Consider the following 22,820-nt stretch of genomic DNA (forward strand, 5'->3'; position numbering starts at 1 on the left):
CAAAATATGAAAATATTTATTAGCAAAATTTATTCAAAGTCTACAAATAAGTTAATTTATAAGACAATGTTTATTGTTTTAGTACAAATTTTCATTCAACTTGAAGCAGTAAAGTTTAATTTTACAAACAACTATGTACTGTTGGCTACCATGTCAGTTTCACTGTTTGTTATTACTTCAGTTTCACCAACTGTCATATCATCCACATCACACTCTCCTTTACTTTCTTGAGCTTTCTGTGCTGCACCATCCATAGTCTTATCAATGATGGATGACAATTCACCAATTTTTCCTGGATCATTTATGTTCTGTTTGGGTGTCATGTGGTTGCCAAACTGATGTGCATCTTGGGTGGATGATGATGACATTCTGCTAATTTCAACTTCTGAATCATTCTCATGAGAAAGTGAGGTTTCCATAGCTTCCTCTCCTCCACTGTCATCAATCTGCAATCATTTATCAGTGAATCTAATTTTTCATCCTAAATATTTTGAGTTTGAGAGGAAAATTTGTAAACTGAAAAATTGCCATTAATTTCAATGTAAACAATTTTTACTGGTTCTGAAGTCTCAGATAAATCACCCAATAATTTTCCCATGTGTTTGAATACTATACAATCATAAAAATACAAACTTATTACCTATTTAACCCTGCAGAGTACTACTGGTGTTAAATCAAGTGTTTACATTGAACAGCAGTTACTGTAGTTATGGTGTTGTTGACAGCATTCATGACTTATGAAGCTGATATTTGGCCCTTGGGCAAAAGTTGGTTCTCTGTTGTAGTGAAAACAATGTTCATAAATTGAAAAATAGGCAAACTTTACATGATTCATTTCAGCAATAATTCATAAATCAGAAGTTATTTGAGGGATAGGTGCACTTACATTTAGATATGAACCTAATTTTACCTTCAGACCCAAGTTAGCTGCTGGCAGTGGAGGAGGTGGTAGGGGAAGGTTGGTATGATACACACATGACGCTCCTTCCAAGATATTAGGTACTGGTTCTCGACACACAAAGTCTGCTCTCCGACAACCACAAGGGCGAAAGAGGACTTGGTGGGTGTCCTGGAAGAATAATGCTAAATGTCAGGCAGGGTCATTTCATTCACCATATTAACATTCTGAAGTTTGCAAGCCTCACTTATTCTGCACATCCAGATCTTCAGTTTGAATACATGAGTCTGATAGCATTCAGTACACCTATGTGATATAATGCTGCTTTAACATGAATCTCACAATAAACTCCATGACTTAACTGTATTTTGTCTCTTGTAAACAAGTTAAAGTTGCTGAAGTGTTAAAGGCACCCCTGTTCCTGTTTTTATCACCTTCCAAAATTGTGAATCTTTCCCATTCATGCACGAGCCTCCGAATGTAACTGCATACAAGCTGTTTCTAACCTTCTGGAATCCCACAGAGTCCCTCATTAGTGAAAAAAGATGGAAAGTGCTAGGAGGAAAAGTCTTAACTATAAGGAGAATGTAGAAGAACTTCCCACACCATTTCCTCAGAACTATGTTGAAGAATACAGGTCTCAGTATGGCAAATGACTGCATCAAAGACGAAGTACACCACTGGCATCAAGAATTGACTTCTTGATTATTACAGTTACTGGTGAATTTTAAAGATGGAATCTCCCTCAGCAATGAGAAACATCGTGACACAGTACTGTCCTATCATAAATCTGTCTGTTTTTTATCATTTTGGATAACAATAAAAATTTAATGCTAAATTCCATATGTTCACTATTATAAGCCACATATATGTAACATGTCATATTCTGTCTTGAAACTTTATTCGAAGAAACACAGAAAACAGTCCTAGAATTTAATTACAGCCCTCTTACCACAGTAAAATGCACATAATCCAAACTTTTACTATCATGACATACTAAAATGTAGTGTGCTCCAAAAGATGTTTAATTCAAATAGTGACCTACAAACAGGATTCAATGCAATTTAAATTCCTATAATTTTATGCAAACTGCCAAGTTTTGGCTGCAAAGGAAACTGGTGAAAACTACTTTTACAAACCCATCTCTCAGGGGAAGTGAAAGTCAGTTTTCTTTTAGCTGCATATGAAGACTAGTAAGAATAATAACATCAGTCCCATGTCATCTTAAAGACTACAAGACAAAGTATAAAATGACAGACAAACAGGAGAAGTGCTGACAACTAAACAGTCATGGGGAAACAGCAGAAATTTTTACCAACACAAATCATGCATGATACTATAATATATAAATAAATATTATAACAAATAAGTAAACTTTTATTGTCTGTGCACTATAACTCATGTATAACAACATTATTTTTTATGTAAAAAAGGAGCCACTTCCCCCTCTTTAAATATATGTTTTGTGTATACACACACACACTAATATGCATGACTGAGTAACCTAAGCATCACATTAGCATACTGTTAACCTGCTGAAGTCCAGCTGACAGCCTCATACTATGCAGGGTTTAAATCTCCTACTCCCATGTGACAAAAGTTAACATTTTTGAGCAATCTTGTCAAAATTCTGCATGTGATTCTTGTTTCTCTTACATAAGCTCATCACATCTCCCTTAACTTGTCTTGTAAATATTCTCACCTCAAGGATATGCTTCAGGCAGTGTTTCGCGACTGGCAGTGTGCGTTCTCCACATTTCACACCACCTTCAGTGAAGACGCACTTGGCTGTTGGTGCTGGCCGAATATTGACACCCTCAGTAGCGTGAGCTCTCCGTTCCAAGGCTTTCTTGTGAAGCACTGCTTCAACTCCACTTCTCTTATGATAGTGGTTCAGTGAGCGCAACTTCTCATACAATTTCTGTTCTCGCACAGACTCTCGACTCTGGTTGTAGATGCTTGCTGCAATACAACTCTGTGTTTATAACTATACAGACCCTACTTTACTGTTCACAGATGGCGAGGCAGTTTTACTCATTTACCTGCCACTATTACAAATGACAAAACAACTATGTGTATGCACTAATATGACAAAATGAGCATTTGTGCCATACAACTTGATTCTACAAAGTACCTGAGTTTATGCCTATCACCATTTAGAAAAAATATGTGTTACAATAAGCAAAATATGAATATAATACCATATTTATCTATGTACAGGTAACATATACACTACCTGATCAAAAGTATCCGGACACCTACGCGAAACTTTCCTCTAAGTGTCCCTCGGATTTACTGCCCAGTAGTGGACATTAATATGGGATGGGCCCACCCTTGGCATTTATTACAGCTCTAACTCTGTATGGGAGACTGTCTACCAGGTGTTAGAACGTCGCCAGGGGAATGGCCGACCATTCTTCCTGCAACGCTGTAGCAAGCGTAGTTAGTGATGTGGGTCATTGGGGTCTGGCGCGCAGTCGCCTTTCTAGTTCATCCCAGAGGTGTTCAATAGGATTCAGATCGGGGCTCTGGGCTGGCCAGTCCATTTCTGGAACCTTATTGGCCACAAACCACTCACGAACAGACCCTGCTTTATGGCAGGGAGCATTGTCATGCTGAAACACACAGTTATCATCTCCGAATTGGTCTTCTACAGTAGACAACATGCAGCTGGTCAAAATGTCCTTATATCCTTCCGCCTTTAACGTGCTCTGTAGTATTACGAGAGGACCAAGTCCCTTCCATGAAAAACACCCCCACACTGTCACCCCACCTCCGCCAAATTTCACTGTGGGCACTATACAGGCCGGCATGTAGCGTTTACCTAGCATTCGCCACACCCAAACCCTCCCATCGGATTGCCACATGGTATAGCGTGATTCATCACTCCAAATCATGCGTCTCCAGTCGTCCACAGCCCAGTGGCGGCGCTCTTTATACCACTGAAAGCGGCTTGCTTACTGATGTGGCAACCAATAACCATACCACGTTCAAAGTCACTGAGCTCCCTTGCTCCACCCATTCTGTCGGTATTGCGTAGCACTGAACAACATCGAGCCCTCTGCCTCCTTTTATAGCAGCAGCGGCGGTCGTAGTGATATCTAGGATCAAGTTTACGTTTACAGAGGGGTGTCCGGATACTTTTGATCAGACAGTGTATTTTAGGGTAGAAAATACTTCTACAATAACTTTCTGCAAAATGTTGCAGTACAATTTTGTTATGCTGTGAGAAATGTACATACATTCTTACAAATTTATCATGGTCTTCTCAGCTCACTACAGCCTTGAGGATGACTGAAAATTTTAGCTATACTTCTTAACACCAAACACCATTCTACTCACAAAGTGTCTCTTTTTCACGCTTCAAGGCATGCAGGTAGCGCCTCCGCCTTTCCTTCAGTACATGTTGCAAACGACGGAATTGCTCTATATACAGAGACTGCAGTCGGATCAGTTTGTCCCTTGTCACTAACGTCACCTCCTCGGTTGTGTACACACCAGCATGTCTGCAAATAACAGTAACAATCTTTCACCTTCACAATGACTTGAAACCTCAGTAATGTAGTGAAGATCATATTCAATAATGATGAAGAAACAGTATTTTCTACACCTGGGACTCTCAGCCTTTAGAGAACTGCAGACCCCATTAATTAACACAGTACCTGCCTTAGGAACACCCTCCATCATATATCACAGTAACTTAAAACAGATTATTTCCTGAAACAGCATTAACCAGTTGATCTTTATAATGGTGAAGTGTTGTGTTCTCTTTGTGGTACAACATGAGTATGCAGACAAGCTTCAGTTTCAAAGGGTTAAGAAACATAACTGAGGAAGCTTTTCATTGTATACCTTCATTAAAACCGGCAGTCATAAAAAAATAACCATAAATTTGGTCATGTGTAAAATTAATGATGACCAAAGTTCATATATCTTACTTGAAGGGATCTTCCATGTGACTATCAACACTTTCAGCATCTGATGAGGCATTTTCTGCTGTTTCACCCTGTACAGTAACTTCTACATCACTGTCAGATTCACTGGCATAATCCAGGATTCGACTTGCTGCACTATTGACCTTAAGTGCATCCATGTCCACTGCAAAACCAAAGGGGATTATGTTGAATTATAGAACTTGACTCTAACACCTTCCTCACATGAACATCAGTTATAAATTACAGTGATAAACAAAAATGTTAATGAGGCCACATACTTCCCATACTGGTGTAGAATGTAGATGACAAGTGCTACAAATTAACCACATTAAATCATTTTAAACAGTAGTGTAGTGTAAGGTATCTATAAATTTTAAATGAAATTATAAAAATAAAAGAATGACTGGAATGGCACATGGTTATAGTATGATCCAAAGTTTTTGGAATGGTACATAACTTTAAGGTTGTGATATTTTATAATAATTAGTTACAAATTTAACTGTAATTATATAATTAGTTTATGCTACCCCTCTACAGCGCTGGACCTACTTATGGCAGAGCAGGTGCCTCCAAACTCTTCCCAGAGTTTGCTACTACTGTCTCAATCACAATATACCCATAGGAAGGGTATTGTATCTGTGACAAAATACTGATCCTTGAGATTGTGTTAATGCAGCATGGTGCAACTGGAAATCGGTAGGCCACATTCAGCCCAAGACCACTTATTACCAGGCACACAAAATGATTAATTAATCTGTTACTAGTTACTGCAACCTCATTTATTTTCTCTACTGTGAAATATAAGTAAGAAATCAAAATTCTTACCTCAACTGCTGCTTTATGTATAAGTTCCACACATGCTGTTTACGTTAAAACCCTATCATAAAATACGAGTTTTTCCAGTAAAAAGTGTCAGATACAAGCTGCTTCAGTAGTGAATTTAAAATTATATGCTAAAGCTATAGCAATATGTGCAATTTTCAATGAACATATACTATGGCAATAATTAAAATTTGCCATTACTTTTCATAAATAGTCTCAGGAGAGGTTTCTTGGCCCTTGTGTCAAATAGGACAAATATTCTTGGCCTGAAGGAAGAAAAAGTTTGACCACCGTGTTAATGAATATGACAGGTAGTTCACAAAATGTTTATTCCCCACATAACAGGTTTATGGACTAAACTATTATTGTATGACTTACCATAAGGGTTGAGGGCCTTGGTGACAAAGTCCTGAGCATCCTCCTGTGTGTCACTTTCCTTCACATCCAGGCTGCTCTGACCAGTGTCCAGCTGACTACCTGCATTCCCATTCCCTGCTCCCATGAATCTTTTGCCATTGTCCACTGATTTCCTTGAACCACCACCTGTGCCAAAGTTATTCACAGTACAGGATGGAGTATGGCCTTCTCTTTACCAATTAATGTGCATTCCAATTTGTTTCTTTATTACTCAACTGCCTTGCTAACATTAGCACTTCTAAGAAATCCTGATTTTAGGTTTCTGGATCAGCCATAGCTCCTTATAATATAATATACTGTTTGCCTCACTTTAGTGGTTCTTGATCTAGGCATTACCCCCATTTAAGATCATATATGGAATCTTGACTGCACGTAAGTGTTCACATGAACACAGCAATTGCAACCTGTCACTGCCACCAAAGAATCTGAAGCTGCAAGAAATACATCTAGTCTTTTCTTCCCTTGGTGACTGCTGAAGCCAATTCCTTTCCTGCCATCACTGCATGGCAAAACCACGTGGTCTGATGAGATGTTCTTTCATGCACTGAATGTGGAGTTGAAATACTGTGCTTGTGAACCCATCACAAACTTCATAAACATGTGAATTTTAGCATCAGTTGCACTTTCTTGTTTAAAATAGAAAACATGGAAACAAAATAAAAGGCATTTGTAAAACAGCGTACTTTGGACATGACCAACAAAACAGATATCTGTTTTGGGTTATTTAAATAAATAATATACTTGCTATGTATGTATGCATCTTTTTCTTATTACAGTTGCACTTTATTTGTTCCAACATACAGTCATATCATGCAAATCCTAAGTAAAGTAAAGTTTGTCCCACTATATGCCATGTAGGCGTTTGGGGTGAGTGGAGGTATAGCTCCTCTCTTCCTTGACCTCGGCACTAGATGGGGGTGAGTGGTCAGCATCACGCCCCGGCCGGCTTTACCCCCGGGAAAGGACCCCGGTACCCATTGTAGAGGAGGCTGGGTGGGCCCCAGAGCCGGTCTGGACGCAGAGGCTAGAGGAAAAATCCTCTGCCCCCGTCGGGGATCGAACCCCGGCCGTCCAGCCCGTAGCTAGTCACTATACTGACTGAGCTATCCCGGCTCATATCATGCAAATCCTACATTTTAAAAGTGTTTTTATAATCAAGGGAATCATTTTCTGTCACATTTTGATGCAACGCCTTGATTTAAGGTAAAAGATGCTTGTTCTCCACAAAAATCTCAATGGGGTTTCACTGTAATAAATAATCCATAATAAACTACACACAATATATATTAACAAAATTATGTCATACAAAAACTTAAACTTGTTATCTTGGAAACCTGTAAATATATATATATCTTAATATTAATAAATTACAGCAGTGTAATGCTGCTCCAATGTATACCACTGGCCTTGGATATTGGTTTAAAAATGTAGAAATACAATTTTGAGACAAATGTACAATAATGAAGGAAAAATTACACTACAGCATACAAAACCACATTTTCATGCTCTAAACACTCTTTTAAAACACCTTCCTTGCTCTTTAAATAGATATTTATGATTTAATTGTTTCAAAAAATGTTCAGTCCAAAATAATATTTGTGATCTTATAATGTCAAATGCTTCAGCAGATTTCTCCATTCTGAGAACAGCATGTGTCTTGTGCCAAGTTTAATTAATACTATTCTTTCAGCAAAACTTAAGTTTTACCTCAAAACAAGATTGTTTTTAAACACTATGGCAGCTTCATTTAGTTACATATGGTAAATAATTAGTGAAATTAAATACATTCAGGAGTTTTTACATGAAATACTGAGTAAGCGAAAAATGGCTGTCAAGACAACTTCAGGGTTTAAACACTGTTACTCTCAAGAAGCTATCGAGTGGTTGAATGTTTTGTATAGTGAGCATTATTTTGAAACATATGGTGACAGTTTTCAATTTAGAGCTGTTATAAGATTGTAGAAAAATGTTTTTAAATATATCATTTGTATCTGATTGGTCTGTTGGTAATTTTTTGAAATTTGTGTTCATCTATGTACACAATAAACTGACCCTCACAATGAGTTCAGATATTTACCTTAAAATTACACTATTTTAGCAAGGCACTAACAAATAATGTGCAGAATAAGCATTAAGTATACTTTTCCATTACAATAATATTTTGATAGCAATAGTCATTTTCATATCACAGAACTTCTGTATTACTAAATTTTGTTAACAGAGAGCAATGAAGGTGATCAGAGACTGGTGCCTGTAAGAATGTAAGAATGTTAAAACAGCATACAAAATATCATGCATAACTGTACTATACCAGATGCTACAGCTCCAGAGTTGTATTCTGTCTTGCTGTAGTGTGAGAGGCTAAGAAGAAGAGACTCAGAACTTGGTGGTGGTATATGTCTCCGTGATGATTTCTGCCTAGCTAGTTGTGCTTTACGAGCATGTTCTGCACAGAATCTGTAAATATTATTTATATATTTAATTATGGTTTATTTAATGATGTTATCAATACCTCACATTATTCAGCATCAACTGATAAGATGATTAGTAAATAATGAACTGAAAAGAACACTGAAGGAAATGGTCATCATCATGACATACATTCCCCTGCTTCGAGTGTCTCTCTTTCCACAACACAGACAACTATGAATTCTAGCAATTATTTTATAATTGATTTTCAACATGTACCAACTTATCCATGATTCTTAACAAGTTAGTTCACAGTAATCTACAAACTGCATCAGAAGTTAGGTTGCTAGTGGCATCACAGTACCTAATATTAAAACACTTTTGTACCGAAAAGTACTAACTATGTGTAGTAAGTGACGGGTTTGCACTAGCAAACTTAAATTGTTACTGTTGTTGCTTCCACAAATGGAAAACTGCTAGCAATGTGTCATGTTGTATTGTACTGAGAATAACTGAAAAGAAAATGAGCAAACAAAAAAATTCTAGGTGATCTTTATATGTGAAATAATTAATTTTAACAATGAAAATAACCAGTGCTAGAAAGACTTAACTCTGAAAGGACACCTTGTTGTTACTTCCTGTTCCATAAGTACATACCCAGATTCTCGTTTGTCTCCCTTTGGGGTAGGCATAATGCATCGGCGCCCATTGCCTGAATATACATAGCCACAGAGCCGATATGGGGCAGTCTTGTCTTCCAGGATGTGCCTGACACAATAGTCATAGCCTTCTACACGCTGCCCACTGCACTCATGTGCCAGGTAATTGCATGCAGGCCTGCTTCTGATGGTGCTACTGTTTTTTAGTGAATGAAACATGTTCCCTGTTACCTGAAAGAAAAAGTTATGAACCTTGCAAAATAACCTACCTTATCCATACCTCAAAACTTGTCTCATAATAAGCAAATTAACTACAAGGAATGAATTCAGAATTTAAACTCATTTCACTCATTACTTGATATACATATAAAAATTCTTGGAGAAATAGTCTGTAAAATGTCAGGTTCATGATAAAATCTAATGGTAGTTCTGTAAACACAGTGACAACCATAAGGTTCTGTAACACAAAATATCTTGTGCACATAGCTGTTCAAGAAAGACATTATATCATGGAGCTATCAAAATAAAATTTCATGTTAACTCATCCCTGCAGAACTTGAGACTAGGTTTAAAAACCCTACACAAAGTAGGTACTATTATTATGTTTCTAATGATGGATTATGTCGTTCGGCTCTCACTGACAAACAGCATGCCTTGTAGTCAATCAACAACAAGAATGCAATTACAGTTTGTGATATATATATCTTTGACATATTTTGACTTAAAACTAAAGTTATCTTCATGCTACGCAAAAACATTCTGTTTAAAGATAAAGAAACCAACAAATAACAAGATTCCTCAAGTCATGCTGCAATTATTTTATAATCTATAAATTTCTAAGTTTTCAACTACTTAGCAAAATTCTACCTAACACACTTTATTATTTTTTTGGGGGGGGGCCAAAATCTGAAAATAGAAGAAACATTTGGTTATATTCCAATAGTGCAATGACAAGTCATAAACAAAACATGGTACTGAAATGAATTGGGGGGGGGGGGGTGTTACATTATAAGCGGTGGTGGACTCTGACCACCTGGCCCTGATGCCAGGAAATCGAAAAATGTCAGACACATCTGAAGGTTTCTGTCTTCGAGAGCCCTTTCATTTGGCTACCAAAGGCAATGTATGAACACCTAGAAGAAATTTCATAATTAACATCATAAAGAAAGGCCTTCTGATCAATGACACACATACTAATTTGTGAAAACATAATTAATTAAAAGTACATTTCTTTAACCACTTTCATATTCTTTATATTATGGAGGTCAATAACATACAGATAACCGTCTTCAGCGATGTTGGACCGTGTAGTATTGTACTTTACCAAAGTTTCATCGCCCTGATGATGGAGGCAGCAACTGCATGTGAAACAATGGCAAACTACACGGCGCAACATCATGGAAGATTATCATCTTCATAACCACCGCCGTGAGAACCTTGTATCTCACCATTGATTCATTTCGTGAGAACTCCGCCATTTCGTACGCCCAGATTTCAATAAGAACAAAATTTGTGGAAAGCTGTAATTTCTTCAGCTATGCAAAGCAATGTCCTTACATGCACATGTACGAAATCAAATACCTACGAGGTCGTCTGCCAACCTCTACTATGAAAAATGCGAGTTTTTTTTCCAATAAACCATCGGGAAAACTCACACTACACAAAATATGGCGTTCATACACTTGCGCAACTGTATGAGCACTTAAATTCATATTACGTATCCACAAATAATTGTAAAAATTTGCGTATTACTATCATTCTAAAATAATTCTCATATATTAATAGCAATAAATCTATTTCATTATTGACCACATTGTTTGTTGTACCAAAAATTCCATACCATCAACCAATCAAATCCGCTACTCAGCTACTTCCTGAACCATAGACTTAAACTACTGTGAATGTTCTAACGGAGAGAGTATAAATGGCGGCGGACGAGAAGTGGTATTTTACTAAAGATCAACTTGCAAATACACCAAGCAGAAAATGCGGATACGAAACAGATAAGGAGTTATCATATAGACAACAAGCTGCGAATTTTATACAAGACATGGGACAGAGATTACAAGTGTATCCTTTCCCAAGAAAAAATGTGATGCTAGTGTAAGGTGATTGTGAGAAGTGTTGTTTCTGAAAGTATATAGAAGTTTTCTTGTGAAGAACGTGTGCTGTACAATATTATTACCTGTTTCGAAGTTTTAGAAGCATTGCAACTGGTCGGTGCTTGTATTTGTAGTTTGCTTGGAACGGAAACTTCTAAGAAAATGAGTCATACATGGCACGCTGTTCTATGTATTTCACGCAACGCCATATTGATCATGTGATTTTAGCAATAGTAAACATTACGGTAATACCATCAACAATTTTCAGTACTTTCAGATTCATTAGTCAGGTGGTAAATATTGTTGGCCGTCCGTTAGAAAGTTTTATAGCTGCCATGCATTCGTGGAATAACGTATTATTCAGTGCCATCATAAATTGTATTCCTCTTTTGTTTACTTGCAGTCTAGGTTTCCATAACCTCGACTGTTAAATGTGTTTGCGTAGACTAGAATTTATTTACATTCTATAGATCCTTCGTAGGCCTAAGCCAAGGATGTAGAACAGATCATAGCACAAATGCAATACTTGTTTCTAGTACAAATATAAATGCATAGTTATAACAACTATTTAGAGATTTTTGGAATTACAGTATTACAGCAAAATAATTATGATGGGAAACCGTCACCATTGTTATTTACATGTATTTATAAATTCTTCTACTGAGTAGGAGTGAGATAAGAGATACTTTTTTAACACTGGCTTAAACATTTTTATATCGTGATTTAAACTTTTGATAGTGGTGGAAGATTATTGAGTAATTTAATTCCAGTATAGTAAACTCCTTTTTGATTAAAATAATTATTATATTTGTTTACCGTCAAATCACAATAAAATAGTAAGATAAGATAATTAAAATGATTAAAATATCATCTTATGTTCCATATCAAGCATTCGATTTACATCGGAATGTTCCGATGTAAATCTGATGTATATCACAATATGATGCAACTATACTATCTCCTTTTTGATATTTACTGAAGTTAGAATTTGGCACATGAAGGTTGTATCTGTATCTTGTTCCTATATTGTGGATGTCTGAATTTGTTTGAAATTTTTCCATGTTATCCACTCTAAATGATAATAGTGAGAGCAAGAATTCACTGGATAGTGGGTAGTGGAAGAATATTAAACTTCTTAATTAATCCAATACAAGAGGCTCTCCTTTTAGTGCCTGCCATTATTCTAATGATCCTCTTTTGAATATAAAATACATTTTTGCTGTCCGTTGAATTTCCCCAGAAAATTATTCCATATGACAAGATGGAATGGAAGTAAGCAAAGTAGAGTAATTTTAAAGTTTCTGTTTTCATGAGTGAAATGACAGTTATCATAGAAAAGCATGTTCTCCAATTTAGGTTATTATAAATTTGTAGGCCAACAAATTTAGTTTTTCCATTTCTTCAGGTTTTTTTATCCTCATACCCTATATCTAGATTGACACAAGTTTTGTTGTTGGTACAAAATTTTATGAAATTTGTTTTGTTAAAGTTTAATGGCTTTAATCCATTTGATCAAGTTAGCAAAGACTTGATTTATGCAATTTGGGAAATGGTCAATTTTTTAATATGAAATATAGTATTACTATCATCAGGGGACATATGATTAATTTATAGGAGTCTGTATGCGATAATATTGTTGATGACATGACTGTAAACAATTATTTGTTACAATGACGTAGCTGTTTACATTAACCTAAATTAATCAATGTAAAGCATTTTAAAGAAACATGCTGCTTGAAGTTGTCTCATCAATACAAGTGAAGTGACTTCTCACAGTAAAATGCTACATAAAACTCAACCCCTTTGCAGTTCCAACATGATATTTGAAGGTGATTTAAATCATAGTTATATAATAAATATATTTCTTCAAAACACAGGGCTGAGAAATACAAGGTCAAAGGCCAAATTTGAATACCTTGAAAACATAACTGCTGAATATATTGGTGTAATGGATCATTGGAAAGGATATTTTATTAGTTTCAAGATATTTTACAACTTTGGATGTCTCTTAAAAATCTAGTGGGCATAAAGCAGTGGAGTTTGGCAGGAATACTTCCCTCCATTGGGTCTACAATCTCACAAAATATTATTAAATGCAGAGGGTGTCAGGTTGGAACTATCTGTTGTGTGTGTTAATTTGATGTGGAATGAACCCTTTCGCTTTTTTTTGCCACTGTCAGAGAATACATTAATTAGTCACTTGTTCTATAGGATTAATTTGTGTTGTTCTCCTTAACTTTATTATTCAGTACACAACTGTGTATTAACACAGCAATAGTGTATATGCATCGTTTCTACGTGTTCCACTCTTTCACCCAATTCCACCGAAACGCGATGGCTGCTGCGGCCCTCTTCCTAGCTGCTAAAGTAGAAGAGCAACCAAGGAAGTTGGAACATGTCATTAAGGTGGCACATATGTGTCTCAACAGAGACCAGCCTCCACTCGACACAAAATCAGAGGTTAGTGAATTGTTGTGTTGTGTAGCATGCATTACAATTTTTTTTTGTGGGAAGTTGATTTGAAGAGCTAGTTTAGAATTTGGTTTTATTAATTTATAAATTATTTAACAGAAGTGTTTCAGCTTTATTGGTTTGCAGTAAGATAACTAGAAAGGGTTAGAGATAGATCATTCATGGCCTGTCTGACGGTACTGACAGACATTTGCATGCAAAGGATACCACAAAGGACATTGTGCCTGGCAGAGATTCTGAGCAAACCTTGGTGGGCTTCTTGTATGTGGTGAATTTTCTGTTTTTTTAACAACAAATTTCCATGAATCCCTCCATCACAGCTTACTGTTGAGGAAAGCCCCTTATGCCATAAGAAATGCTATAGTAGCACTATGTTAAATAAGTAAAAAAGAGGCTACAGTACCATCCATAAGTCATGTCATCATATATGGTGTAAGTGAATAATAAATTAGTCATTTAAGAGCATCTCAAATTCATTGGTATTAGTAATAACATAAGGTAAAGTTCCTTTTAAAAAGTGACTAACAACATACAATTACTCAAGAATCTAGTGGCCAGATGTAAAACAGTATAGAGAATAAAACACCAATTCCATTACATTTTAATACATGAAAATTTTCTTATTATTGCAAAGCAATATTACAGTGAAATTTATGTAATTTTTAATTTTAGGTTAAATATTTTAGTGGTGGTATTCTAGGCTGTTGTGCCATATATTATTTTGTATGCTACCATTTTGAACATATACCATCTACATTCACATCACTGTGAAAACCTCAAATTCTAGTTCATTTAATTCATACGTGCATAGGCAATACTAGAAATACAGTTAGATCTGAATGTAGCAACCCTCACATTGCACCCGCAAAAGTCTTGGAATCGAAATTCTCAATGCTATTTCAAAGGGGATAACCTCAGTAAAATACCACTCTCACTACCCACCATCCACCAACACAAATGTAAACGGTAATATAACTATACGATTAAGAATTATAATCTAGTCCAATACAGCACCACGCCATTTTGTTTCCACCAGCTATACTGACAATTCCCTGGGATAATCAGTTGTAGAAACACCATATACCAACAGTTTTTTGTTAAAAATTAAACATGATCAGTTAAGAAACTGTCTATATCAACTCTGGTAGGGAGTTGGGTTGTTTCTTGGAGTCAACATTGTAATTGGTGACATTCTTATTCAGGCAGTTATAGTAAATTAACCTGCTACCAATAAAAGTGCCAATATGAAACTTACCTATAGCAAGTTGTTTACAGTTAGCAGGTTAAAATCCAGGAATCCTTGTAGATCAGTTACAGAGCCTTCCAATTTTACTGTTTGACAGGGCTAGAGGACTTTTGTATGAAAGTGTTTTCTGAACATTTTCTTTGAATAACCAATGTAAAGTATGCAGACACACTTCAGTGTGATTACTGTTAACAGAGTAAGGAACTTAATTACATACAGATACAGGTGCATATAATCATAATCATTTGTACTTGTGTGACAAGGGGAAAGGGAAGTTGATGCTAAGTGTTGGTAAAAAAAGATGTACCTGCAGAGAACAGTATCACGGTGCAAGCCAGAAAAAAATATTACCAAATATTTTTCTTGTTTATGGGGGTGAACCCGGTGTTGTGTTGGAAAGGAATGTAAAGAAAAAGGGATGAATGAAATGGTGAAGGATGAAAACATGAAGACTTTGAGGATGCATTAGTGATTAAGTTGGATATTGCAAGTGAATGAAAGAAATGGAATAAAACTGATGAAATTATTAAGGAACAAGTGAAAGTACTTGGGCTGCGGATGAGTGTGACATGTTTTGTACATTGAAATTGGTATGTATTTTGCTCCAAAAATGAACTTATGGTAAAGGTTAATGTTGTATAAGATGGTTCTATTATAGAAATTGTTGAGTTCATGCACATGCTCTGCAGTTTTGTCTTTTCTTTAACTGTCAGATCCTAACTACATTATTCCACACATCATGTGGCACTTTAATACAGTAATAAATAAATACCCAATTTCAGTTTATAGCTACTCCCACTTGAATGCCATTATTGGTAGTGGACAAATGTGACACTGATAAAAAATTCAGTGGTTTTTTGTTGGCACTTTTGGTTTTAACAGACAAATTCTGTTAAAACCAGACATGTCTACTAATGTCTAAAAAATTTTGACCGTACCAAGAACTGTCCATTAAATCGAGGGTTTACTGTGCAATGAAGCCCCTTTCTTAAACTCAAACTGCAGCCTTTGCAGAGTCTTTAGTTTGCCATGAGTCTGGGTCATGTATGGTGGGTAAACTTTCTGAGTAACGGAGCAGGAGAAACCAAGTATTTGCTGTTCACTTTTCTCCTACCTTATGTTAAAATACATTCTTGAAGTGTCATTTTTCTGTGCGGGTCACATATGTTGTGAAAACGTTTCTAGACACAGCAAAATAGTTGAAATAACAGAAACTTTGTTCCATATATTATATTTTAGTTGTTGTGATGGAAGATTATTCACATACATTTTATCTTTTAGTGTGGTGCTTGAATGACAGTCACAGGGATTCAAAGTGCATGAATGGCTGTGATATTTTTAACAGGATTTATGTTATCTCAAATTACCTTAGTAATAAGATCCTGAAATATTGACATGAAGTCACTGGACATTCTGTATATGCCAGATTCAGAAGCCAAACATTGTCCTACTAATATTAGTAACTACATGATAATAAACACAAATTCAGATTTTTTTTTTTAACTTTTATTGTATGGTGAAAGGTGATTTAAACCTGTGTACTTTGGTGCTGCTGGTCAGACTTTAGCTCCACGGTTAATGGCTTAACAGTATGCTAGTGTTACATAAAGCTGGACTGCAGTCTCCAAATTTTTGCTGTATTCCCTGTGTCATTCTCGTGATACTAAATTTAGTCTGTTTGTCCCAGTAATGTGAGGGATGGGTATGGTTGTTTGTGTTATCCATGTTACACATTATCATTTATAAAACACTAGTGTTTTGACAGACAGTGTTATGCAGATCATCACTTCATTTATTATCTGTCTTGGCAACATGCTTCTTTACACAAATGTGCTGTTACAAGCTTTAATCATCATAAACTATAAAATTAAGGTGTGCTCCTGAAGAATTCACATAGGCATTGTTTAAACTTGATTAACATGTGATATTTCTCAGAGTGGATCATTGTATCCTACACAGTGTTCTTATTATGAAAAGTCTGTTGCATGAAGGTTGTTTATGTGCTGTCGTGAAGATTCTGGTGTAGTGAGTCAATCATTATACTGATATTTGACTTTGCCAATAAGAAATGTAGGAAGTGCAGAAGCTTTCCAGAACTTTCCTTCTCTCTAACAGTCACTGATGTATACTCATTGCAATCTAAAAACTCATAAAATGTCTCAGAACCTGTTACTGAAATTATATATATTGTCATACAGAAATACCTGGAGCAAGCACAGGACCTGGTGTTCAACGAGAATGTGTTGCTACAGACGTTGGGCTTTGATGTGGCGATTGACCATCCACACACACATGTTGTACGCTGTTGCCATCTAGTTAGAGGTAAGTGCCTTGCTGTCATTGCATCAGGAAGAGGTAAGTGCAGGCAGCAGAGGTACATTTATCAAGGCTACTTGTGAAAAACGTAATCAGACTGTAGCTGTTGTGAACACTTATAATGTGGAATTTTATACCAGAACTGTGTGTTTGTGTGTGTATAATATCTTTGACATGTACAAACCCCTGAGTATAGTTCCAAGAATTATCACACACTGCACAATTTTTGTATGGTGGTAATTACTAGGATAACCACAGGTGATGGGGGTATGCTATATATAATGGTTCTTTCTGATCTCCATATTTGCTTTATTAACACCACCACCAACAACATCCATGGATGTTTTCTACCTTTCTACTATATGTACACTGGGTGTGGAGTGGGCATGAACAACTACTCTGCACTCTTTCACAAAACATGCCTCCACCTCATTGACAATATTGTCGCCCTTGGTGGACTAGTGGTTAGCATGCTTGCCACTGGGCCCAAGGTTTGCGGGTTCAAACCCGGCCAAGGTCGATGGATTTTTAAGGGTGATAAAAATTCGTAGCACAACTTCTTTCGGAGGGGAAGTAAAGCCGGCATTCCCATGTCGTAGATTTACCATGTAAAAGAACCTTACAAGCATGATATGAGATGTTTTGTCAGCAAATTTCAGCAGCAATTTCTCACCCAAGTCTCCTGATTCACTACTAGATGACAGCTGAATCAGGTTTGAGTATAAATTGTGTAGAGTTACTACTCTCACTAACACCGGAACAGTTTACTGTACTGCTGAAGTGAAGTGTGTGCACAGTAAGATTATCCCCCCCCCCTTCTTCCACTTCCATGTCCCAGCCGATTTCTTTTGGCATGCAGACAGTAAATTGTCTCTTTGAAGGCTATTTTCTCTCTTTAACATAAGCGTACTCTTCTCCAAGCTTATATTCAGTATAAAGTTTCTCATTGTCTGAAGCTTTTTTGGTCATACTGTTATTAATCATTTGAAATTGAAGCTCATAGTATTTAGGAATTCAATTCATACCACAGAGAAAGGCACCTCACTTTAATAAGGCACATACTTTAATTTGTTAGTGCTGAAAGAGATGAGCAGCAGAAACAAAATTTTAGGTTCAGCACGTGAAGGGAAGCGATTGCTCGGGTTCCATGAAAGGCATGGAATTTCTTGGCTAGCTAGGCTGTTGTTAACTATTCAAGAAAAACTCCATAGAGTTAGTTGATATATAGCTTTTACTTGTATCATGAATTGGCATGTTATAAGACTGTTTTTTGTATAATTAGGCTGTAAAAGTCATAGTTGCCTTGTTTCTTCTCCCACTCTATAGTGTCACATTCCTGCATGTCCAAATATTATCTGTGTATGGATACCAGAATTTTGCTTAAGACTGTTCAGTTATAATACTAATTTTCTGTGCATTGTTATTTTGACTGTGCTTATTTTAAATTTCGTAATAATTGTCTTTGAGTCTCATTTCAGTTATCAGCCTTAGTGCAAATATAAGTGGTTATAATGAATGATGGAATAAGGTGGTGTAAAGTTAACAATAGGTCATGACAGAGTTCTGATGCAAATTGTAAAATTGATAGACATGAGTCAGAAAAAATTAACAGTTATGCCACTAGTAGGAAATTGGTTTAACTGAATGTAATATTAGGTGGTGACAGAAAGAGGAAAAATTAATTTTTCTTAATGCACATTTTACAAGATGGTTTTATGGACCTAAAAAGAGCCGTGAAGAATTTGCATCATTCAGATTATTAAAGAGATGCATGACGAAGGATTTCCAGTAATGAGAAAAGTTATCAAGTTTGAAGGCAAAAGACTTTGTGAAGTGACGTACAAGTCTGGCACAAATTCAATCTGAAGATTACAATGAAATGCTGGTGGTCCAAAAGGTGTCTTAAGATTAGAATGAACAAGTTTGAAAATGTATATAGTATAACAATTCTTGGTGTTTTCCCAGAATTTGACCATCTACATTTGTGACTGGATGGAGAATTTCCCGAGTGGGGATTCTCTACCCAGCCACTTTCATGTGAAGAAATGCTTGTAGGTCTTCATGTGAAATGCCTGGTATTGTTGCCCAGTTTGAGCTAACACTGGAGTATATTGACAAATTTTAGAAACAACTTTCCACTGTTGAATTTTGTGAAAACCTTCAGTGGCCTTGAGTAGTTACATGTGGACAGATAGATGGACATGGCGAAGCTGATTGGTGCATTTTTGCAACAATGAGTTGCAAAAATGTGTAATAACTTATTTTCTTTCAATGCCATAATATACTCTTGAGGAAAAACCACTGATTTCTTCTTGGTGTGGATCATACAAATCAAACGAGTGTTTTTTGACATTTTTGTAAGTGTTACTGTTCAGAATAAAGGAAAAGTATGCCACTGGAAATGAAAAATTCAGGTTTACAGTTATGATGATGTCATTTTAAAGGGAAGGGCGGCTCGTACTTGAGTTCACCTTCTGGATAGATACTGCAAGTGCGTGAAAAGGGTTGACTGGAGGAAAAAATTGTTTTGGATTGGCTTAAAGTTGTTTGGGAAGAAAGCCAGAGCTGTAAAAAAGAGATTGACGCTTGTATGTGATGCATCTGGAGATGTCTAACTGAAAATTTAAAAAATGTGATTCAGAAATTGACTCCATATTTGGTGTTTATACCTGAAGGTATGACCAGCCAGTTACAAGTTATAGATTTTGTGGTGAATAAGTCTTTTAAAGACAGTTTAAGAAAGAAATGCAAAATGGTTTTTGAAAATGTGGCCACATTCTTGCCCCCTAAAGGTATGAAAGAAGACCATCAATCCTTGTGTGTAGTTGGGGTTTGATATCCAGAGAAACTTTGTTCATGGACTGAAAAAATTGTAGCTTTTTAAATGCAATGAATGGTATGCGAAAGGTGGTAGTCCACACCTGAAGAAGAAATGCAGGAAATATCAATAGTGAATATGATGCTGTGTGAATGAACATTAAAATTCTGCTTACCTGGATTGTCTACCAAAGTGCATGCAATGTTATGGTACGTGTATGAATTTATTGTGAAATGGATCAGTCGCATATTTGCTGTTAAAATCTTACGAACTTAGTTTCTTTCTTTTGTGTGGTGTCTGAAAGTGGGGGAACAGTGTATTAGAAATTGTCCTATAATCAGGCCAATATGACAGTTAATCTTTCCATTCTGTATGGGTGACTTGTCTTACAGATGTTATGTTATATCTACTTACTAATACATATATCCCTTCAATGCCTTTAACATCAAATTTAGTTCTATTTGATGCATATATACTGGCCATTTTGTAAGAATTAGCAGTTATTCTGTATTTTCTGAGGTTACATTTTTTTGTCAAGGTTTTCCCATATTTTCTTATGGGTAAATTATTGTTACAGTAGTACATTTTTTAATCTTCACCCAGTTAGATCTGTTGATTCTATGTGAGATACTAATTTCTTCTGACTGCATTTCACCAATGACTGTATTCAGGCATTGCCAGTATCATCAGTACAACATTGCTGCAATACACCTTTGTTGTTGAGTCTTCATGCTGAAGTACAATACCATAAGGTAGCCATTCAAGACATGTATGAATGTGTTGATAACGTTACAATGCTTAGTACTGGGATTGTTCGTTGATGGCCTGTTGGCTGTGGCCTGCGTATTTTCTCATGTAATTTTTGCCCACAAACTTCTGGATTAGTGGTTCACCCTCAGTTTTTATACCATCATTTTAATAAGCCATTAAATATGTATTTCTTTTTACATAGGGGGAAACATACAAATTATTGCAGTTTTAAATATCAAAATTGTGTCAGGATATTATGTTATAAAGCAGAGAATACCATACTTTCTGAAATATAAGTTGCAATTTCTCCCCTGCTGTTTTGTTACCTGAAACTGATAAAACTGTGTACTTTTGAAACAATACAATTTTCACTGTTCAAGAATCAAGGCAGTTTGTTAGAAAAAGAAAGAAATGTTATTAGTTTGGTGAATATAATGTTGTTAAAGTGATGTAATGTTGATAACATTAGAACTTCCTGATCGTCTGCTTAAATTCATGTACTAAAAATACCGTGTAGGTTTTATGCTTTCAGTTTTTTATAGATTTTGCAGTATGGGCTGTTTGTTTTCTGTGTAACATTTCAAGTTTGAGAACACTACACAGTTATAATACTGATGTTGCAAACTGAGGCATGCACATGTTATTGTATGACATTGCAGTAGGATTATTTATGATGAAATACAATTTTCTGTGTTGAAGAATCAAAGCAGAATGTCAGAAGATAAATGTTATTAGTTGGGTAAATGTACTGTTGTTAACATGACTGTGTGGAACATATCAGAGCTCTCCGATCATCTGCTTAAATTCATATACTAAAAATATCTCATAGTTTTTATGCAGTTAGTGTTAGATTTAGTAGTATGGGGTATTTGTTTCATGTGTGCTATTTTAAGGTTGATAACACTACGCAATAATACTGATGTTGCAAGCTGAGGCATACATGTTATTGTATGACGTTACAATAAGATTATTTACTTATGGCCCAATACAATTTTCAGTGTTAAATAATGTAGCCAGGTTGTCAAAGGTGGAAAGACATGTTAATATTTTGGTGAATTAACAGTTATTAACATTACATAATGTAGAACATGTGGGAGCTTTCTTTGCTAGATTTAAAAATAATATATACATCAATTGATGCTGAATTGCAGAATGAACCGTCAGTTATGTTGAATTATGCAGAATGATTAATTGTACATCTGTTAAGCTATTATTGCCTTGGAAAATGTACAGTATAATTCGTTTTTGAATAAAGTAATATTTAGTTATTATTCCCTCTCTCTGTTTCTAAGTTTCTGATTTTTTGAGCATGTCTTAGATGTGAGGTAACCTTATGTTATGTAAATATGGTATTTTTAAAACAAAAGATGAAGTTAGTTACCCAACGACTGTCTGTAAGTTTAATAGAAACTAGTACTTTGGAACTTCATGTTTATAATTATTTACCACATATTGGTGTTTTAGGAATAATGTAATATACATTTTCAGTTATGTCTTATTCTGGCCATATAATATGCTATATTGTAGTTTTGGCTTTTCTTATTGCTCTTAAGATAAGAATCCAGACTTTTAGTACAAAGGAGGTTAGTTCATTGCTACATATTATAAGTGACCCTTTATTTAAATGTTGCTGATTTATCACAGAAACAAAGTTTGAAACATTTAAATATTCAGACAGGTGGGCAAAACTTTCTGTGATGAAAATAAATTGAACTATGGGACAATCATCTTTAGATTCTGAATGTAAGTTTTTAAAACCATGAAATCACTGTTGGGCTTAATATGAAGTTTTTACATGGTACATCTTGAAAGACTGGTAGGTAGGCAGCAGTGCGAGTTTTTTCAGACACTTTTTTGTCCTCTCTTGTGAATGCCAAGGGCAAAACATCCTTCAGTGTTTCCACAGACTTGCCAAGGAGATATAACACAGTGGTAATGTATATGCTTTGCACACTTCTGATTCTCATCAGGGCAAC

The 22,820-nt window shown here is 35.8% G+C and overlaps 2 protein-coding genes across 10 annotated transcripts in view; one reads left to right on the forward strand and one right to left on the reverse strand.

The window, feature by feature from the left end:
• Positions 1–11,451, reverse strand: dgt1 (KAT8 regulatory NSL complex subunit dim gamma-tubulin 1). Of its 6 annotated transcripts, none has more exons than XM_022061007.2 (9): positions 11,326–11,451; positions 9,139–9,371; positions 8,384–8,529; positions 6,034–6,198; positions 4,837–4,996; positions 4,241–4,404; positions 2,601–2,860; positions 911–1,069; positions 1–446 (listed from the first exon to the last, which is right to left on the reverse strand). In XM_022061007.2, exons 2-9 carry the CDS (start codon positions 9,357–9,359, stop codon positions 132–134), a joined length of 1,590 nt encoding a protein of 529 aa, XP_021916699.1. In that variant the 5' UTR covers positions 9,360–9,371; positions 11,326–11,451; the 3' UTR covers positions 1–131. The 6 variants fall into 6 exon arrangements, with proteins under 6 accessions (XP_021916699.1, XP_021916698.1, XP_021916700.1 ...); XM_022061006.2 differs by lacking the exon at positions 11,326–11,451 and adding an exon at positions 10,981–11,068; XM_022061008.2 differs by lacking the exon at positions 11,326–11,451 and adding an exon at positions 10,726–10,849.
• The window catches only part of CycT (Cyclin T), a 31,659-nt gene continuing 19,903 nt past the window's right edge, over positions 11,065–22,820 (forward strand). For 3 of the 4 annotated variants that reach the window (XR_002542636.2, XM_022061001.2, XM_022061004.2), the window contains exons 1-3: positions 11,065–11,210; positions 13,492–13,702; positions 17,159–17,282. Coding sequence is in view for 3 of the 4 variants with exons in the window: in XM_022061001.2 (XP_021916693.2) it covers positions 11,065–11,210; positions 13,492–13,702; positions 17,159–17,282 (481 nt within the window). In the remaining variant the exon portion in view is untranslated. Of the gene's footprint in view, positions 11,211–11,518; positions 11,621–13,491; positions 13,703–17,158; positions 17,283–22,820 lie in introns of those variants that run through there. The other variant, XM_022061003.2, reaches the window with a different exon arrangement.

This window comes from Zootermopsis nevadensis, unplaced genomic scaffold (assembly GCF_977971745.1).
Source record: "Zootermopsis nevadensis isolate Lab colony 2312 unplaced genomic scaffold, Znev_1.0 Znev_ptg000012l, whole genome shotgun sequence".
NCBI classification, from domain to species: Eukaryota; Metazoa; Arthropoda; class Insecta; order Blattodea; family Termopsidae; genus Zootermopsis; species Zootermopsis nevadensis.

Coding starts and splice junctions, on each gene's coding strand:
- dgt1 (XM_022061005.2), bottom strand. CDS start 10,618: ATGGCGGAGTTCTCACGAAATGAATCAATG. Junction 6,199..8,383: donor CTCTGGAGCTGTAGCATCTG/GTATAGTACAGT, acceptor ACTTTGGCACAG/GTGGTGGTTCAAGGAAATCA. Junction 4,997..6,033: donor CAAGGCCCTCAACCCTTATG/GTAAGTCATACA, acceptor TTGGTTTTGCAG/TGGACATGGATGCACTTAAG.